This window comes from Polyodon spathula, chromosome 20, assembly GCF_017654505.1.
Source record: "Polyodon spathula isolate WHYD16114869_AA chromosome 20, ASM1765450v1, whole genome shotgun sequence".
NCBI lineage: Eukaryota > Metazoa > Chordata > Actinopteri > Acipenseriformes > Polyodontidae > Polyodon > Polyodon spathula.
This window is the reverse complement of record NC_054553.1, coordinates 15,676,224-15,696,291: the sequence shown is the minus strand read 5'-3', so window position 1 is coordinate 15,696,291 and position 20,068 is coordinate 15,676,224. Positions and strand designations below refer to the sequence as shown.

General features: G+C 38.8%; 1 protein-coding gene across 4 annotated transcripts in view; it reads left to right on the top strand.

Moving 5' to 3' along the window:
• Positions 1-9,842, top strand: part of LOC121295631 (leucine-rich repeat and calponin homology domain-containing protein 2-like) — a 94,871-nt gene extending 85,029 nt beyond the window's left edge. For all 4 annotated transcript variants that reach the window (XM_041220523.1, XM_041220522.1, XM_041220524.1 and 1 more), the window contains 5 exons: positions 2,988-3,051; positions 4,224-4,336; positions 6,872-7,009; positions 7,327-7,404; positions 7,636-9,842. In XM_041220523.1, coding sequence (XP_041076457.1) covers positions 2,988-3,051; positions 4,224-4,336; positions 6,872-7,009; positions 7,327-7,404; positions 7,636-7,755 — 513 coding nt within the window. In that variant the 3' untranslated portion in view covers positions 7,756-9,842. The remainder of the gene's footprint in view (positions 1-2,987; positions 3,052-4,223; positions 4,337-6,871; positions 7,010-7,326; positions 7,405-7,635) is intronic.
• The last annotated feature ends 10,226 nt before the right edge of the window (positions 9,843-20,068 follow it).

Sequence of the window (20,068 nt, the reverse complement as noted above, 5' to 3'; positions counted from 1 at the left end):
TGTTTGCCACTCCTCCTACTTTTGTGTCGTCTGCAAATTTAACAAGTTTGCTTACTATACCAGAATCTAAATCATTAATGTAGATTAGGAATAGCAGAGGACCTAATACTGATCCCTGTGGTACACCGCTGGTTACCACACTCCATTCTGAGGTTTTTCCTCTAATCAGTACTTTCCCTTTTTCTACATCTACTACTGGGAGGATCTCATCCGGCCCAGGGGATTTGTTTATTTTAAGAGCTCCTAGTCCCTTTAACACTTCTGCCTCAGTTATGCTAAAGTTATTTAAAACTGGATAGGAACTGGATGACATGTAGGGCATGTTGTCAGTATCTTCCTTTGTAAAAACTTGTGAAAAGTAATCATTTAACATATTTACTATTTTTTTTTCTTCCTCTACGATTTTGCCATTTGTATCTCTTAAACATTTAATCTCCTCTTTGAATGTTCTCTTGCTGTTGTAATATTGGAAAAACATTTTGGAATTGGTTTTAGCTCCCTTAGCAATGTTTATTTCTATTTCTCTCTTGGCCTTTCTAACTTCCTTTTTGACTTGCGTTTGCAGTTCTGTGTACTCTTTCTGTGTACTTTCTTTTTGGTCATTTTTTAATGCTCTGTAAAGTGCCTTTTTTCGCTGAATATTTTTTTTAATTGATCTATTAAACCATTTTGGCAATTTAGTTTTACATTTAGATTTGTCTACTTTAGGGATATAATTGTTTTGCGCCTCTAGTACTACATTTTTGAAGAACAACCATCCTTCTTCTGTGGGTGTTTTCTCTATTTTACTCCAATCTACTTCTGTTAGTCTCTGTTTCATACCTTCATAGTTTGCTTTTCTAAAATTGTAAACCTTAGCTTTAGTCTTTACTTTTGGGGATTTAAAAAACACTTCAAATGAGACCATGTTGTGGTCTGAGTTTGCCAGTGGTTCTCTGACCTCTGTTTTAGTTATTCTATCTTCGTTATTTGAAAAGACTAAATCAAGGCATGCCTCCCCTCTAGTGGGTGCCTTCACAAATTGTGTTAGGAAGCAGTCATTTGTCATTTCCACCATTTCTATTTCATCCTTCGCGCTACCCACCGGGTTTTCCCATTTTATTTGGGGGAAGTTGAAATCCCCCATTAGTATGGCTTCTCCTTTGCTACACACATTTCTAATGTCATTGTATAACAGATTATTGTGCTCACAGTCTGAATCTGGCGGTCTATAGCATGCTCCTATTATTATGCCTTTTGAATTTTTGTCTGTTATTCTGACCCATATTGATTCGGTTTTATTTTCTTTGTCCAGGTTTAACACCTGGGCTTCAAGACTGTTTCTTATGTATAGCGCTACCCCTCCTCCTCTTCTGTCCTGCCTGTCTTTCCTATACAGTGTATACCCACAAATATTATATTCGTCCCCATCACTCTCAGATAACCACGTTTCTGTAACACCTATCACATCATAGTTACCTGTTAGTGCAGTAGCTTCAAGTTCTAGAATTTTGTTTCTGATACTTCTAGCATTTAGATAAATACATTTAATGGTTGTCTTACCTGAGTTGTTGTTCTTGTTTTGATAGTTGTTGTTCTTGTTTTGAGAACTATCTTGTTTTGATAGTTGTTGTTGTTGTTCTTGTTTTTCATAGGAATCTGGAAAGCTGTTAGGTGTTTAACAGTGCTTTGTGAGACTGGAAAGCTGTTAGGTGTTTGACAGTGCTTCGTGAAACTCTGGAAAGCTGTTAGGTGTTTAACAGTGCTTCATGAGACTCTCTGGAAAGCTACTAGGTGTTTAACAGTGCTTCATGAGACTCTCTGGAAAGCTACTAGGTGTTTAACAGTGCTTCATGAGACTCTCTGGAAAGCTGTTAGGTGTTTAACAGTGGTTCGTGAGACTCTCTGGAAAGCTGTTGGGTGTTTAATAGTGCTTCGTGAGACTCCCTGGAAAGCTGTTAGGTGTTTAACAGTGCTTCATGAGACTCTCTGGAAAGCCTTTGGTTGATTAACAGCAGCGTTCTGAATATTTAGCAGGTTTCTTCTAAAGTTACTGATACTTGGAATTCTGTGAAGTGGATAGGCAGCTAACACATTAGAACCTGCCTAATGCTGGGTAGTGCCCCTGTAGCTTAACCCCTGAGTTTTTTTTATTCATTACCAGCTTCCCAAGCATCATGATTCAACAGTCACAGTAATAATTGCAGAGCTGTGTCAGGTCTGCCCGATATTACATTTAAAATCAGTATTCTAATGCTTGAATAGCAACAATTAATTTTAAAAACAATTAGCAGAATGTGCCAAGAACCAAGAGACAATTGAGGCTTTAGAATGTGAAGGCCCCCCCTCCCTACCTAGCCTCCCTACCCCCCTAGCTGTACAGCAGGAACCTGTAATGATGCACGGACTAGTTTGATGTTAATCCAGGCCATAAGGCAGTAATAGATTCCAGACATAGATTGAGGTACAAGCACACAGCACATTTATTATAGAAGTCAAGTGCTTCAGGCCATACATAGTCTAGACCCACAGTTAATTCTATAACATACATTCCACGCAGTCAGGTATTTTTATTAATTATCCCGCTAGTTCACCCATGTTACTCCGGATACATTTGAGACATATCTACACAGCTCTCCACCCTCCTCACAGCTGAGAGATATTCCCAGAATACAAGACAGTAGGTGGTGCAACTCACTGTTGCAGAGCAATGTACAGCTTTCGGAGGTTGAAAAATGATATTCACATCAGCTTAAGCAGAAACAAAAATAAGAAGCATTTAGCTCCTGCAATCTGACCACACCAGCGTAACTGACACTGCTTTAAAGAAAGCAATTAAACCGCATGCATGTTCTTTGTGCTGCCTGGGATCAGGGGGAGTGATGGAGTCTGGGGTTTGGGAGTCCAGAAGTATCAACTCCACTGGCCGTGCCTTGTATGTCAAACATTGCGCCTCTGCCTTTGGAATAGGCTTGTGTTGTAACCTCACCTTAAATCTCTTATTACAGGATGGCATTAAACCTGCAGAATACAGCACAATGCTGACAGTGTTTGGTCTCAAGCCCAGAACAGGTACGTGTCTTTTCACCACAGCCCACTGAATGAGTGAATCTGCTCCGAAGACAAAGCTGAACTCGGTACAAAGGAAATAGGAGTCCAGACCAGTCACTTAGTCTGCTTCTAGAAAAGGCAGCATGAGAATGAATTACTATGCATAAAGAGTAAACCAGTTTAACCAGAGATTGGCAGTAAAGTGTAATCATCTAAAAATAGCTAACCCAACCCAACCCAACAGGTTAGCAAGCTAAAAGATACAGACATTCACCCTTGAACTTGCATGGTTCAGAAAGTAAACCATATGCATACGTTACCATATGGTTCTTCCCACATATACACACAAATTGGTTGCCAATCCAAAGTTATGCTTAGTTGCAGCAAATATTCCACCCCATTCACAAAAAATAAAACAAATCCAAAAAGAAAAGTTCCATGGAATATAATCCAAAAAACACAGAATCCAGAAAAGAAAAAAACAGAATAGGAACAGAAAAGAAAAAAAAAAGAATGACTGTCCAACAAATTAATTATTTGTTTTCATTTGTCACAGTAATTAAGCCAAACATTGATCAAGTGAAGTTAGATAACCCTGTGATTAGTAATAAGGATTTCCTTTGTCCTATGTTGTATATATTGGAGTTGTGCATGTGTGTTCTCACCAGAACGTTTCCTGTGTTGTGTATATTGGAGGTGTGCATGTGTGTTATCACCAGAACGTTGAAACCTGTGCTGGCTGCAACATTTTTCTTCTGTTTTTACCTGACCACGTGCTTACCACTGTAAATGTGTTGGTATTCCAGAATATGCTTTCAATGCCAAAAATCCTGTAAAGGTTTGACTATGCAAGACACCCCAAGTGAAAAGGGGGCCGTACATTTTCCATTTGTCACCAATGCAGATCAGCTGGGATATAAATGACTATGGTTCAGACCTGCATATTAGTTTAAACAATGTTTTTAGTTACTTGAAAAAACCACGATAAGTTTTGTGGTTGTATCAGTTTTGGCAGTCATTGTTGGAGAAATCCAGTGGTACTGCCTGAACATGGTGTGTTTTATTCAATGATGTTTAGTTAATCACATCTGTTTTATAGCTGAGTCACCAGTTCCAGGAATCTTTATTATAAAGCAAATGTTGGGTGTTTCTCTTTTCAGTGTACTTTTTGGTCATTTGTTTTTATGTTCCAGCATTCACCCGACCAAGCAGGCATGACAGCAGCTCTGCAGACCCCGGGTTCACTATGCGGAGGAAAATGGAGCATCTAAGAGAAGAAATGGAGCAGATCCGGCAGCTTCGCCATGTACGTTTTACTTTCTGTTTGTTTGTTTGGTTTTTTTTTTTAGAAGAAATTAAGAAGTATCTGAAGGCTCAGTAGCTCAAAAACATTTCTTAAACTTGATCAACCCCATTTAACTACCCAGCTGCCAAATTATTTTGGCAATTTCCATGTTAAAAATGCTCTTTTTTTCAGATTTTTCATTCTTAGCCCTCAAATAAGCAATCTGGACAGTTTTCAAAACATTGTGATAAAGTAACAAAAGTAACAAGATAACAACAATATGTTTAAAATTGTAGCATTATAATATACTGTAGGTCACAACATAGCATAATTTTTTTTTCAAATGGCAGCATTATATAAGTATAAATGAAATATTTTTTTTTACATAATAATACTTGTGCAGGCATATCACTTTTTAAAAATTATTTTTTTGTGCGATAGATTTGAAAGCAAACGCACTTCAAACCCTCATTAATGCTATGTCTTTATCTAGCCCATCAGAAAATTTGCGTTGCAAATACAGTATCTTCCCCAGTTTCAGGCACGGGTGTGTAGCGCTGTGATATGAATTACCTGTGAAGTGTAGGTACAATAAATAAATAGGTTGTTTTGACGAGTACCAAACCTGACAAGGCTTCCTTACAACCTGTGACGGCAATAAATAAATCAAGAAATCTCCTCGTTTTATTCTCTGTAGATACACAGGCATCCATTTTTCACTCTCGCTGTGTGTATACAGATGACCCGGTCTGTCAAGCACATTTCTTAGGGACTGCTGCAATCTGCTAGTGAAAATCAAAACTACATATACTTTTACAATACAGTTTTCTTATTTTTTCATTGAACTGCATTAAAAAGATGTGTTAAACTTTGCAGATGCGCATGTAAGCGCCTGCACGATATTCTCACGGGAGTGACAAATTTGGACTCGCATGTGCTCCACGTGGAAATCGCGGGATAAGCAGCTGTGGTTAAAACGGCATTTTACCACAAGTCAAAGTTGCGAAACAAAATTCAAGGAACTGAGGTGCATGCAAGAACTCCATCACTTTTAAAACTCAGAAAAGCAGCAGCTTCAGTCATATGCATCCACCTACTACAACCAACACAGTTCAAAGGATCTGCCCGGGCTGCTTGTGCACCTGTGCACATCTCCTCAGTGCATGTGTCTGTGCTGCTGTGCACATCTCCTGAGTACATGTGTGTCTGTGTACTGCTGTGCACATCTCCTCAGAAACAAAATTCTAGAACTTGAAGCTACTGCACTAACAAGTAACTATGATGTGATAGGTGTTACTGAAACTTGGTTGTCTGAGAGTGATGGGGACGAATATAATATTTGTGGGTATACACTGTATAGGAAAGACAGGGAGGACAGAAGAGGAGGAGGGGTAGCACTATACATAAGAAACAGTCTTGAAGCCCAGGTGTTAAACCTGGACAAAGAAAATAAAGCCGAATCAATATGGGTCAGAATAACGGACAAAAATTCAAAGGGCATAATAATAGGAGCATGCTATAGACCGCCAGATTCAGACGGTGAGCAAAATAATCTGTTATACAATGACATTAGAAATGTGTGTAGCAAAGGAGAAGCCATACTAATGGGGGATTTCAACTTCCCCCATACAAAATGGGAAAACCCAGTGGGTAGCACGAAGGATGAAATTGAAATGGTGGAAATGAAATAAAAATGTACATTATAAATATCATATGGGAGATACTGAAATTGGAGAAGGAATCTATGAAAAAGACCTAGGAGTTTATGTTGACTCAGAAATGTCTTCATCTAGACAATGTGGGGAAGCTATAAAAAAGGCTAACAAGATGCTCGGATACATTGTGAAAAGTGTTGCATTTAAATCAAGGGAAGTAATGTTAAAACTGTACAATGCACTAGTAAGACCTCATCTTGAATATTGTGTGCAGTTCTGGTCACCTCGCTATAAAAAAGATATTGCCGCTCTAGAAAGAGTGCAAAGAAGAGCGACCAGAATTATTCCGGGCTTAAAAGGCATGTCATATGCAGACAGGCTAAAAGAATTGAATCTGTTCAGTCTTGAACAAAGAAGACTACGTGGCGACCTAATTCAAGCATTCAGAATTCTAAAAGGTATTGACAGTGTCGACCCAAGGGACTTTTTCAGCCTGAAAAAAGAAAGAAGGACCAGGGGTCACAAATGGAGATTAGACAAAGGGGCATTCAGAACAGAAAATAGGAGGCACTTTTTTACACAGAGAATTGTGAGGGTCTGGAATCAACTCCCCAGTAATGTTGTTGAAGCTGACACCCTGGGATCCTTCAAGAAGTTGCTTGATGAGATTCTGGGATCAATAAGCTACTAACAACCAAACGAACAAGATGGGCCGAATGGCCTCCACTCGTTTGTAAACTTTCTTATGTTCTAATGTTCTTATGTTCTTATGTTCTTATGTCTTTGTGCTGCTGTGCATATCTCCTCGGTACATGTGTGTCTGTATGCTGCTGTGCACATCTCCTTAGTGCATGTGTCTGTTCTGCTGTGCACATCTCAGCACATGTGTTTGTTTCTACAGAATCTTGAGTCCAGGCTGAAAGTCATGCTACCAGATGATGTCGGTGCTGCTTTGATGGATGGCGTCGTCCTTTGTCATTTAGCTAATCACATTCGACCTCGTTCTGTGGGCAGCATTCATGTGCCCTCCCCAGCAGTGGTAAGGACCTGACGCTAAAGTTTCAGGGGGTAGACAAACATTGTACTGTAGCTGATCCACTTGACTCCCATGGTCACTTCAGCATTTACAGTACTCTGATTTGATGAATTTACATTGTTGTGGAGGTCTGGACAGAAATAATTAGAATAAATACAATTATCCATTATAATTGGTTTAGGGAGCACCCCTGCCTGTTTCCAGTTAGTTGGATCTACCTAGTGCATCTGAAAGTCATTTTGAGATATTTTATTGAATTCTTAATTTGTTTGCCAAATTAAAATAACGTCTTACTTTTTTTGTGTTTTATTTTATTTCAGCCTAAATTAAGTATGGCGAAGTGCAGAAGAAATGTTGAAAACTTCTTGGATGCGTGTAAGAAGCTGGGTGTTCCACAGGTAATGCATCACACTCTATGTGGGATATTTCTGCGCTTCAGTTTCATTCTCAGCAGGTAGACAGTAACTCCTCTTGCTGTGCATCTACAGCAGAACACCACTGCCCTGGAGCCTTTCAACAGTCAGTTGAAAAGTCAGTTGAAAAAATAAAAGCTGGCAAATCACCAGAAACGTGACTGTTTGTAGAGGAATGAGTTATTCCACTAATTCAATCTCTTTTACTTCTTCCAGGAAAAACTATGTTTGCCTCATCATATTTTAGAAGAACGAGGAATGGTAAAAGTTGGCATAACGGTCCAAGCTCTTCTAGAACTACCCACATCACGACCGACGCAGCTGTCTGCTGTGTAGTGCAGCTCTGTTAAATATTACTTTCAGTCTTGAGTTCATTACTCTTTGTGCACAAAACACTGTCTTTGCCAATATCTGAAAATATGATGTAAGTGCAGTCTCAGATTTGGAACATAACACAATTTTTGTCACTTTATTTTGCTTATTATTCTATGTCTATTAAAAACAGAATAGTTTCAAGTGCAATTTTAAAGTTATGGATAAACCACCCATGGTTCTAATAATTACGAAAACTCAATGGTAACGTGAACACAAAAAAAAGAATCGCGGAAAAACGTTTCAGCAAAGTCTTCAACTGTTCAGGCATTGGTCAGTTACCAGATTTGATTAACTAATACCCTGCTGAGATAAAGCACAGTTTACAGCATTCTCCACCTGTCAACAGCAAACAAGCCATTGCCCCTAAAAATAGGTGATGCCATCCAGGAGTGATCTATCTTGAGTGTGTCGAAATCGACCAAATCATCCCCTAAATATGAATCGCTCTGTAGTGTTAGCAAGAGGCTCAGCAGATTTACAGTTCAAGTGCTTGTGACTTTGGCATTCAACATTTCCTTTGATACTTATTTTTGTCAAATTGTCCATCACATGAGGGTAGTTTCCAAGCTCTACTTTTGAAAAGAGAAGTTTTTTTTTTTTTCCTTTATCGTGCTGCATACAGTTTTGGAGAAAAAAAAAAAGTACATTGAAGTATTTGTATTTATTTATTTCATTTCATTTGAAAACTCAAAGTTTTCTTTTAAGAACGGAACATCAGACCTGTGGATGCCCTGTTCATTGTAGATTAATTGTAAAGAGTGATCGGCATTGATTATTGAGTTAACGTAGTCTAGCTTGTGCTGCCAGATCCCTATAAAACCTTTTGTTGCACAAATGAATATTGTATCTGGTAAAATAAGACGTTTGAACGGAAAGCTGGCAAATATTACTGTTTTGTTCAATTTCCAAAAGTGAAATGAAGGATTTTATGCTAAAATATAAACCTTTACTTGCATTTAAGGTAGAGGAGCCTTTTACAAGGTGCTCAAAAACCAGAGCTCTTAAAAATACAGACCTGAAACTGCACTGAGTCACTGATTCCATTACAAATCTTTATTTTCACTCTCTCATTTAGTAGTCATTCCTCTCTCATCACCAGTCTGGATTATTTATTATAGTCATTTGTGATTTAGCAAATGTATTAATAATACCACGGTCATCGATTTCATATAATATATATCGGGATATCGGGTCCTTATTTGTTTTGTGTTTTACTTCATCACTTTGAAAAACTGTTAAGCTTGCCTTATACTTTTTTTGTATTAGCTATATAGGAGGATATATGGAAACACACTGCAGTGGATATCATGCATAGAACGCACTGCAATAGATCACCTGCTTTTGATACTAGCTGTATGATGTATAGAATGCACTAGCTGTTAGGTGTTTGACCCATTTTTAAATGTCGCTTCCGTGTGCTTTATTGTGTCCTGAATGAAATGCTAAAATCTGCAGCAACATCTTTCTTTTTCTTGTAAGGTGGTGCATTATCCACCGCTTTCAATATCTCAGTTTTTGTCTGCAAGGGTAGTGCATGTTTTTGCGTGAGCACTATGGCAAATAGAAATGCATCATGGGATCTGTAGTCCCTAAACAGCACTAAAATACAGTACATACATACATAATATATTTCCCAATATCCTTTCCACTCAGCTGTTCAAACTAGGGCGTTTAGTTGTATTCACATTTTTCTTCTCTGGGAGGGCTCCAAAATAATTTGCACTAACAGGTAATCTGATAAGTGAATTTGTATCACATAAGAAGTAATTTACAATAAGCGACTGTTAAATTTGGCCGGGACTCTAGAAAATTCTTACTATCGGGAAATTTGTCAAATCAGAGTTTGTTTGAACGAGTATTGACTGTATAAATGACAGACATGGAGTACCAGGAGCTCTTTGCTTCTGTTTCTAATGTCTTCAGACAGTTGTGATCACTCTCACACTCGCACATACCATAAATACATTTGATACATTTATAGTTTTATTATTGTGTCATTCTCAATAATATTTTCAACAAAAGACATTTACAGTTGCAGACAAAAGTATTGGCACTCTATGCATATTGTACCATAATTCAAGGTAACAGATTAAGGACAAGCATTTAGCTGACTATAAATGTTTTTTTTTTTTTTTTTTTAATAATACAAAATACAGAATTTCTAGTAATCTAACATCCTATTCATAAAAAATCAAACATGCTTATTTCAGTATGTTACATCTGTTGGTGAAATCTGGGCCCGTTCTGTCTTGCATATTTCCTTCAGCTCAGACAGATTGGATACACAATGCTTGGCTACATCTTTTTTTCAGATCAGTCCAAAGCGTTTCTATTGGATTGGGATCTGATGATTGCACAAGTCATTCCAGAAATGTTGTTTTTGTTTTCTTAAATTCCAGATTTGGCTTAGCCGTGTGTTTGGGGTCATTTTTATGTTGGAAGATGACCTGTCTGCAGATGGAATCATTGTACTGTCTAGAATGTTTTGATACATGGCTGCATTCATTCACTCTTCAATCACGTGAATGCCTCCAGTCTCTGGTAAACTGGTAAAACAAAACACGCCATACCATGATCATACCACCTCCATGTTTATTTTAGACTCATTGGACCAGAGATTTTTGTTGAATGTTCTTTAAAAGTGGTTTGCAGCAAGGTCTACATCTACAGCTCTTCTGTGTTCAGGTGCCTTTGTACAGTTCTTTCATGCACTGTTTTGCCTGATGCTTCTAAATCTTTCTCCTTGGCTGTTAACCTTGGATGTTATTAGCTGCTCGGACGATTCTCCTACTCTACCAGTCGTTTTCTTTGGACATTGAGGTTCAGTTGGATTTGTTCTGTGGGTGTTCTTGATTATTACTCCGACTGGATTTTGATGGTCCATATTTCTTTTGATCCTGTTTTGAAGCCATTTCAAAAGTGAATCCAACTCCTTTTCCTTGACCATCATCTGCTGTGTTGCCAAAATGTTCTTCTTCAACAGATGTTGGAAATAGTGAGCTCTTTTTCCAGATAATAACTTTATAAAGCAGCTTTGTTTACTGTTTAATGATTTTCAATCAATAAATATATATTTTAATTAGTTCTATTACATTTTTACAGACTTTTAATGTAAAGGTGTGTGGCAAAGTGGTATACAGGTACAGGAGTGATGCGGTACGTGAAAGAAGCGGACAGAATTGTTATCCGGTTTGGAAATGTTTTTATTTTGAGAATCCAGGTCTGGCGACCAAACAGTAATTCCCCCGCAGTACACACCAATGTGTACCAGAACAGAATTAAACAATAATTCAAACACTCACCAGATCTGGGTGCGTGCAGTAGTACTCGTGGTGGGTGATACAGGTTTATATTTGTGACAAAGGTGCAGTGTTGTCCGGTTTAGTGCTGGCCCTCAGCAACAGCTCCGGAACTGTGACATGTGACACCTGTTCAGCTTATTGCTAATTAAAGTGTCTGCTTCTCCAATATCTAATTGTCTACAGTTCCTTAAAGCATTCTGAAAAGATTAAACTTTGATTAAAAAATGTAAAATATGCTATACTGCCATAGAAAAACAAATGTCTGTACACAGATGGGAATCTTATGTGGCATTTTAAACAACTGCATTTATTTAAAAGTTCAAACTACTTTTTTCCATTTTGGGTTTCATGATGTAAATATTGGGATATGAATTTCTTTTAATTTATGGGGTGTGGATCAAAGATGGCTTCATGTTTTAGTTGTAATTTTACATTGTCGTGACATGTATTTATATCATATATTTATATAGATCCTTGTAGCAGTGTTTACCAAGGGTTAAACATTCCCACTGGAGCCTTTAGCCCCATTTTCTTCTGTTGAAAATCTTTTGGTTTGCTGAAGTTTATCTAAAGGGCAATTTTCAAGGAAAACAAATATTCTCAGCGCAGTAAATGTCTCGGCACTCCTTTAAGAGTCCAGTTGTTTTTCTTTTGTGCTGATGACAGCACAAAATCAACACATTTAACTTTTAGTATTTCTACTAACATTCTGGCTTTACACCTTTGCCAGTGTCTTCATAATATGGTGAATGGATAAAGAAAAGCCTTCCTTAAAACACAGTTCACATTTGTTAAGGGCACTGCAGTCTGCCAAGTAGGACATGCAGAGGAGTTTCTGAACTAAACTGAAAAGAATGTGGAGGTCCTTGTGTATGTGTATAGCAGTAAGTACGTTGCTTGCACCTAAACATTTGTGCTCTGTAAAATTGCCCCACATTTTCTAGCACAACCTTGTAAAATAATGTAATCTCTGTTTTGTTTGAGAGTTTTGCTGTTATTTGAGCTTCCAAATGTAAATGTTCCTTTTAAACAACAGAAAAGCCTTCTGGTGTCTGTGTATATAGTTTTGTTTTGTATGAAAACTGCATGCCAATAACACGTTTGACCAATCCTGACACTGTGTACATACCCTCTGTATACCCTCTAGTATAGTTCAGGATGTTTCTTAAAAGGTTTCATGGATAAGAAAAATAAAATGTTCTTTTCCAAAGTATGCCTGTTTGGCTTTGTTTTTTTGTCCCTTCACCTCACCCTGAATCATGTTGCTTGGTTTGCGGTTTTAGTGTTGGAAAGTTTATACAAGTCATGTAGAACATACAGTAAATACTAGACAAAGAATTACTCGCATGTAGCTGCTTTGTATGATCTTCATTCACTATGGGCACCAGGCTGAACTCCTCCCCCAAACCACAATGAATCACCCGTTTTAGGTTTAGTGGACGTCCTCCGATCCCATGACCAAGCCAGCTTAATCTTTCACACCCAGGAACTCAAGCATGGATGACAGTGAGCTACCAGCCTCTGGAGGACAAAGGCCAGCCCTGCAAGTGTCCGCCTGAGCTCACTGGGCGCTTGGCCAGTAGTGTCCTCTGTAGCGCAATGAGGAGAAACAGTCCCTGCTGGTTTTGCTTTCCAAACCCACGGGAGTGCTACAGCCAATGCGACGTTCCCTTCGGAATCCCCAGTGAGTTATTTTTTACCCTACTTTGAGGATCACTTCTGCTGAATCACTAAGATTTCTTTCTGGCACCTGAGAAATATGGCTCGATTGAGGACTATGGTGACACTGAAGCATTTATAATTTTTTGTTTTATGGCCTCACTGAATAGGGTAACCCTAACCCTAACCAAGTCTGTTCATCATATTTCTCCAGATTTAAGATTACTACACTGGCTTCCAGTGAAGCATCATATTGGTTTTAAAACATCCCTCTCTTACAAGGAAATCCATGGTTTTGGTCCTGCCTACCAGCATGAGTAAGTTAACCATATGACTCCGTATTGACCGGGACAGTTCAGGCTTTTCAGCTTTCTGATATGTTTTACCTGTCTCAGGTACCATTCTTTCCTTTTAAGAGAGGCAGGACAATTCTTACCAGAATGCATTGGGTTGTGAGTTGAAAAGCCTGAACTGTCCTGTGAACACAGAGCTGTATGGTCACCTTAAGCATTAGTTACTTATTCCTTACAAACCAGCTTGTATTTTTGAGATCCATTGATTTTTAACTTGATTAAAAACCTGATTTGAGGGCATTTAGTTCTCAAGCTCCAGGTTCAAATTGCTAAATCAATCTGCATTTTTAAATCTAAGTTTAAAGCATTTTAGTTTTAGAGCTGTTTGTAGCCTGTTATATTTTTTGTGAAGTGCACTGGGGTGCTTGCTCATGAAGGATGCTGTTTCAATAAGATTGGTATGGTAAAAAAAGATGCAATCTCTTGGTGCATGCACATACTTGTGACCACAGTGAAAGTGTTTTATATGAGAGAGACGAGAGACAAACAGGCCTTGTGATGAGCTTGCTCTACACACAATAGAACCATCTCTCTGTTTTAGAAGTCGACATAGAGAGAACACTCCTGCGCTACTGCAAGACTGATTGCCTTCCAGTAATCACAGGATCGACCGGGTTACTCTTCAAGGATGCCACCACACTGTGTTCTTATATGTCTGTATTTTAAATGAAATCTGCATTTCACAGGTAGTTCCGCTTGTTCTGTTTTATGTGTCTGTGCATCCCAGGATTTGCAGGGGATCAGCACTAATCAGGAATGTTACTCCCACTTCAGGCACTAATCTCAGGAGAATCTCCCTGAATACCGTTACCTGGGGGCGTGCCCATATCGCTCTGTACCATCATGAATAATCTGACAGGTTCCCTTTAATAATGGTGAAATGTTTATCAGAATACCTGCATCCTTGCCGGTTCCTGGAACATTATCTCTGGTTTGCTTATAAAATATCCTCCTGCAGTCATGATGTTTATTTTGTTGTGACCTTCTGCTGACATAATCTTGGCATCAACCTTAAAAAGTAAATCTCTTTTGAACATTGAAGGGGTGCAGTGCAGCACGTAGGTGTAGGCAACGTTTTTACGCTAGTCTGGAAAAATTAATAGAAAAATGCCAGACTGATTTCCAGGTCTTGAAAATTCTTGAAAAACCATGCGTTTGTTAGTCTTGAAAGTCTGGAATTTTACTGGTATCACCGGAGAATGAAAATTATTCTGCGATTATGTTTTATTAATAGTAATTGATCTAGAACGTGGATCGGCAGCTCTAGCACCAACAGTCTAAACAGTTTGCTGTAGCAACTCTACTGCTTGAGACCAAATCCCGCGAGGATTGCCCTGTGTAACACCCCTGACAACATCCTGACAACTCAAGTAATCCTATCTAGTTGGTGCACTGGCATATGTCAAATGACTCTGTCTGCTCCAGTGAAACTAAGGGTAAAATGGACACTAAAACAGCCAAAGTATATGCTTTTATATTGAAGGCTATGATTTTTTTAAACAAAGTTACAGACTGGAATTACAGGCTACTGTACTCTGCTCACCAAGATTCACATTTTGTTATCTTGTTGTTATCTTTATTAAATCATTAATGTTATTTCCAAACCCAGGGGAAAAAAAATCGAACACGATAATTATCATCATTGACTCGGATTAAAAAAAAAAAAAAGCGTTCTGTAGACCCTATGGTGTGTATAAATGTAGCATGTTAACATTTCTTTTTTCGTTTCTTTAATGTGATTAATAAAATGTACAGGTAATTTTATTTTAAATCTATGGTACTTGCTTGTTACTTACAGTACCGAGTGTAGCTTGGATCCAGCCAAGTGTACGAATGTAGATATACTATTTAGCCTATGTAGCCTTAATTATATAAGTAAATACTGATTTAAAATAAATAAATAAATAAATAAAACTGCTGCTGATGTTGGCTCATACAGCTCTAAATAAGGAACCAAGATTGAAATTAACATTTGGAACTGAAACAAAACTGAAACTTTGTGCTTTTTTGGGGGGTGGGGGGTGGGGCCGTTGAACTGTGTTCTTCAACAAATAGGATATATCCAGAATACTGGATGCAGCATGCCACAAATAGGTACTGTACTTGGAATTCTACTTTTATTCACAATGCAATTGCTATTTAGTGGTAGTGACAAATAAATAAAAGAATAAAAACATTACTAATATTAATAATTTAGCGAATACCTTTATCCAAGGTGATTCCCTTAACTTACTCCAGCAGCTTATATTGTTTGTTTTGGATTGTCCTTTTACTGTAGCCAACAAAAGGCTTTGGACCCGAACAGGGTTGTTATAGCGAGGGTGTGTTGTATTAATTATTTTACTTACATAAGAACATAAGAAAGTTTACAAACGAGAGGAGGCCATTCGGCCCATCTTGCTCGTTTTTGGTTGTTAGTAGCTTATTGATCCCAGAATCTCATCAAGCAGTTTCTTGAAGTATCCCAGGGTGTCAGCTTCAACAACATTACTGGGGAGTTGGTTCCAGACTCTCACAAGTCTATGTTTAAAAAAGTGCCTCATATTTTCTGTTTAGAATGCTCCTTTGTCTAATTTCCATTTGTGACCCCTGGTCCTTGTTTCTTTTTTCACGTTGAAAGCCCCTTGGGTTGACATTGTCAATACCTTTTAGACTTGTATGTTTTAATATACGACACTTGTATATTTAATATATAATGCGTGCACATTTGTTATTTAATTTGTTATTATTTTTACCTCCCATAGTGTTCAACATTTAACAGAGGGTATAAAGAAGTTTGGATCAGAATCCAATATTATCCCTTACAAAAAAGTAATATACTGCAAGTATACTTGTGCCAAAATTGTCAGGTTTTACTATACTATTTTGGCACAAGTATACTTGCAGTATACAACTTTTATATTTGTTTTGTAAATAATGCAACCTAGTTCTCAAATATTGAACATTTCTTAGATTGTGTCTTACTTCACTTTTTGCATACCTGCATTGTGTCTTGCTAGGTATGCACCTCCAGATTCTAACAAACACTTTTTGAAAACCAGGTGCAACTTCTGCTCTGGATCAAAAAGCTATAATGCTCTGCGGCTGCCTGCCTATGTGGATAGCTATCGAAAAACTAGTAGAAACTAACTAAAACACAAGTTTGGGAAAAACAAATGGAAGTCTGGAAAAAGTATGACATTTTGATGATGAGAAAGTGTATGAACCCTGTGTAGGGGTGATGCAAGTGCTCCAAACAAAGACAGACACAAAGTTACGGTTCAAACAGTTCTTTAAATCAGTTTCCTCCTTTGTTTGAGACCGATAAATAATAAGGCTGGCTCTACCCAGCATATAACAAAAGGGTTTGCAGTCACGAAATAATAAGACAAAACACAGACAGTTAACACGGACACAAAACACGTCACCAGCCTTCAGCCGTGGTGGTGAATTTACAAGTGCGGTCCAGGCTTAACGTTGTCTCCGTGCTGCAGCTCCCGGCTTATTAGCCATCTCACAAAGACAACTACCCACAGGATAGAAATAAACAAAACACTCCACTCACATTTACAGTCTTTGTTTCCTCTCATTAACCACAAAAAAGGAACCTATTACTGTGTCAGGCCCCTCTAAAGCACCGTTAGCCCCGCCCCCTCAGATAGCTAGTTCAATCATGTCTCCTCCAATTCATGACTAAAACTTCGCTCACCGTACCAGGGCGAGGACTCCTGGATACCATGGCACCACCTCCTTTCTGAATGGCCGGCTTGTGACTGCCCCGGAATTAACTGCCCAACCATTAAGTACGAGGCACACCAAGGATGGGTGGGTATACCGTTTTTTTGGTTTTCCGCTGTTTAGGTAAATTACGGTATTAATACTGTTCCATTTATTCTACACCACAGTAATCGGAATTCCTTTATACAATGGTTAATGCATTTTTCAACTGCAAAAGCACTGCTTCTAAATCAAGCAATGGTACTTGCAGCCATAGCAAAGTGTCTGAGGAAGATCTTTTTGTGAACTGATAGTGTATTTTGATAACGGTTTTGAAGGAAACTGTCAATGACACAGAATACACGTTTCAATTGCTGTATTCTGTTACCCTGCGCCGGCTGCTCTCAGCGTAGCACACATTTTCAATGTGCTTTATTTACATTTGTCTGGATTATCATTAACTTTATTGAAAAATTATACATAATTTACCACAGATTTAGTACATTATGTGTGTTTAAATAATTGATTTTTTAAAATTTAATATAACACTGACGAGGCTGTTCGCCTCTGCTAACAAGGTGGCAGCAGTCGTTTTAGTGGATATTTGCATTACGATTAGCAGGTCACTCGTGATCTTTGCATCGTCCCTTTGGTTCACAGCCACAGCCAGCCTCCCGCAGTAACACTGGATGATGTCTACAGCACATCTCTGCGATTCTGTGCAGCACTGTGCAGAACTGCGGAAATCTGCGCTGTAAGAACACGACCAATGTCTCAATTAAAATTAGCACAGACCTGTGACTGTAGCAGGATAGCCTACTTGTTTAAACAAAACTATGTTGATACTAAGTTATAACAGTATTCCAATTTTCTTAGATAAGTGAATAAATTATATATATATATATATATATATATATATATATATATATATATATATATATATATATATATATATATAATATATATATTTTTTTTTTACAAACTTCACATGTGTAATAGTTATTGGAAGCTTACTTGTGCAATGTCGTACCACCTGAAAGTTGGTTACTTATTCCCGGTTCCTTACTTGCGGTGCAGTTGACAAAGCAGCATGTCCATTTTCTGTGTGTTTTAACTCATTACACATCATGATCAATTAATATGTTGCTATTATGTAAAAAATGATCACTCCTTCTTTAAAAAAAAAAACTAAAATATTAATAACAAATCTGTATCAGCAGCATAGCGGTACCCTATATTGCCTGCTTGTTTTGCCTCATTTACCCTCCTTAGACGCCTTGCTCACTAAATATCTAGGTATCCCTAGATAGGCTATCGTCTCTGCAAAAATACTAACTAAATATATTTTAGTGAGCAAGCCGTACCCCACGAGTAGCAGCACCCCAAAGTGTAGCCTATTATAACCAATAGAAAAAGCCTGGGGGCAGATCTTTTGATGCCCCATTTACCCCCCTTAGACACCTTCCACACAGGGGGAACCCGTCTGTGTCACCCATATGTATTTATCCCAGCCCAAAAAGGATTTTGATACAAGCTGGCATGTTACCGTATCCAATTAATGCAAATTGAATAAGTAACTGGGATATTTCAGGGGTTAAATCGTTTTGGCCCACTTATTTCACAGCTGATTCTCACACATGGGGAACCCCTCTATGTCACTCATATGTATTTATCCTGGCCCAAAATGAATTTTGATACAAAAACATTGTGCAAACATGACACAGATTGCAAGTTGGACAATAACGCAAATTGAAATGATTTCCTTTACATGAGAGTAGATGTTAAAACTTCATGCTGTTTTCAACTCAGCTCTCACCAAGATACCCACTAAGATGTAGCTTTACAGCAAACTAATGTGATCCATCTGCATCTCCATCCATTTGTGTTTCTTTCTACCTGCTGATGTAGCTATCCTTCTGCCTGGTGTTGATGGCTGAATTGTAATGCTGGCTCCAGGCATTAGCTTATTTTGACTCCCCAGCGCATCAGTACACACAACGGCTGCAATGCTGGCTCTGGGGATCAACCACAGTGCGGTCTCGATTGAGCTAAGTAGGGTACGTCTCTGGGGTCTTCAAGTGGGCACCTTCTGTTCTCGGTGTCTCGCCGACTAGCCCACAACACTTCAAGAGTGCTCAACAGTGATTCTGGCATCCCAGCATCACCCACTCAACTCAGCCCAGCTTACATACCTGTACATCGGTGTTGCTTTCTTTCTATTGTGCTTGAGATCATCCAGAATCTTTCCGTCTCATTTTCCAGTCTCTAGCAGCTTCCAGTTGTCCTGGGCGAAACTTGGTTTTAACACCTTTTCTTGGTGGTTTCTCTCCTGGATGGAGGAATATTGTCTCTTGCGTGTAATGCTTTGATGGAACTGTTGGCGACTTAATACTCAGATTACACTTGTCTTCCAGTGCTAAGGCCAAACATCGCAGCACCTGGTCATGGCGCCAAGTAAACAGCCCTTGGCTAAGACCCAACTTACATCCTGTCAAAATGTGTCTTAATGTTGCAGGTGGTGAAGACAAAGGACATGAGCGATCCTCACCCACCCAGAGGTTTAGGTTCTGTGGTGATATGTTGATCTGACGATGACACTGATCCTGCTGTGTTCCATTGTCCGTAGGTCTTGCCAGCTGATCTTGCGTTATTCCACAGTCTCCCATCTCATCCATTCTCCCTGCTTGGCCTGGGAAACGACCTTTACACACCTGATCCTTTCCTCCTGCTTTTGCACCTCGTTGACTACCAGCATGAACTGAGACCAAGTGCAGGAGCTGAACTGAGACCAAGACCCCCTCTTCCATGCTGGTCTTGCCCCATAATATCACAGATTCGAAGGGCAGCCTTAGCATCTTCCACAGCTTTTTTTGCCGCCCATTTTCTTCCAGTTTTCAACACAGATGCTGCCTCCCTTACACATCTGTCGCATGAATCTACTAATATCATTTCCAGTCGGACTTTGGCACACTTAAACTCCTTGGTTAGAGCAGAGACTGGTAGCTGCAGTATTCCTTTACCATGAAAGTCCCACTCTGCTGAGGCAACATGGAACTCCCAACCATTTGCAGATGTATGAACTGATTAGATGTATGAAGCTTCCAGCTTCTCAACTGTTGTCAAGGAAACCTAGTACACAGTCAGTGGCCACAGCGTCTTGGCAGTAGACCAAACTGATAACCCCAAGAGTTTCAGTTTGCCCGGTAAAGCGCTGCTGTCTATGCTCTTCAACCCTTCCTCTGCTTGTTGTCTAACTTCTCCCAC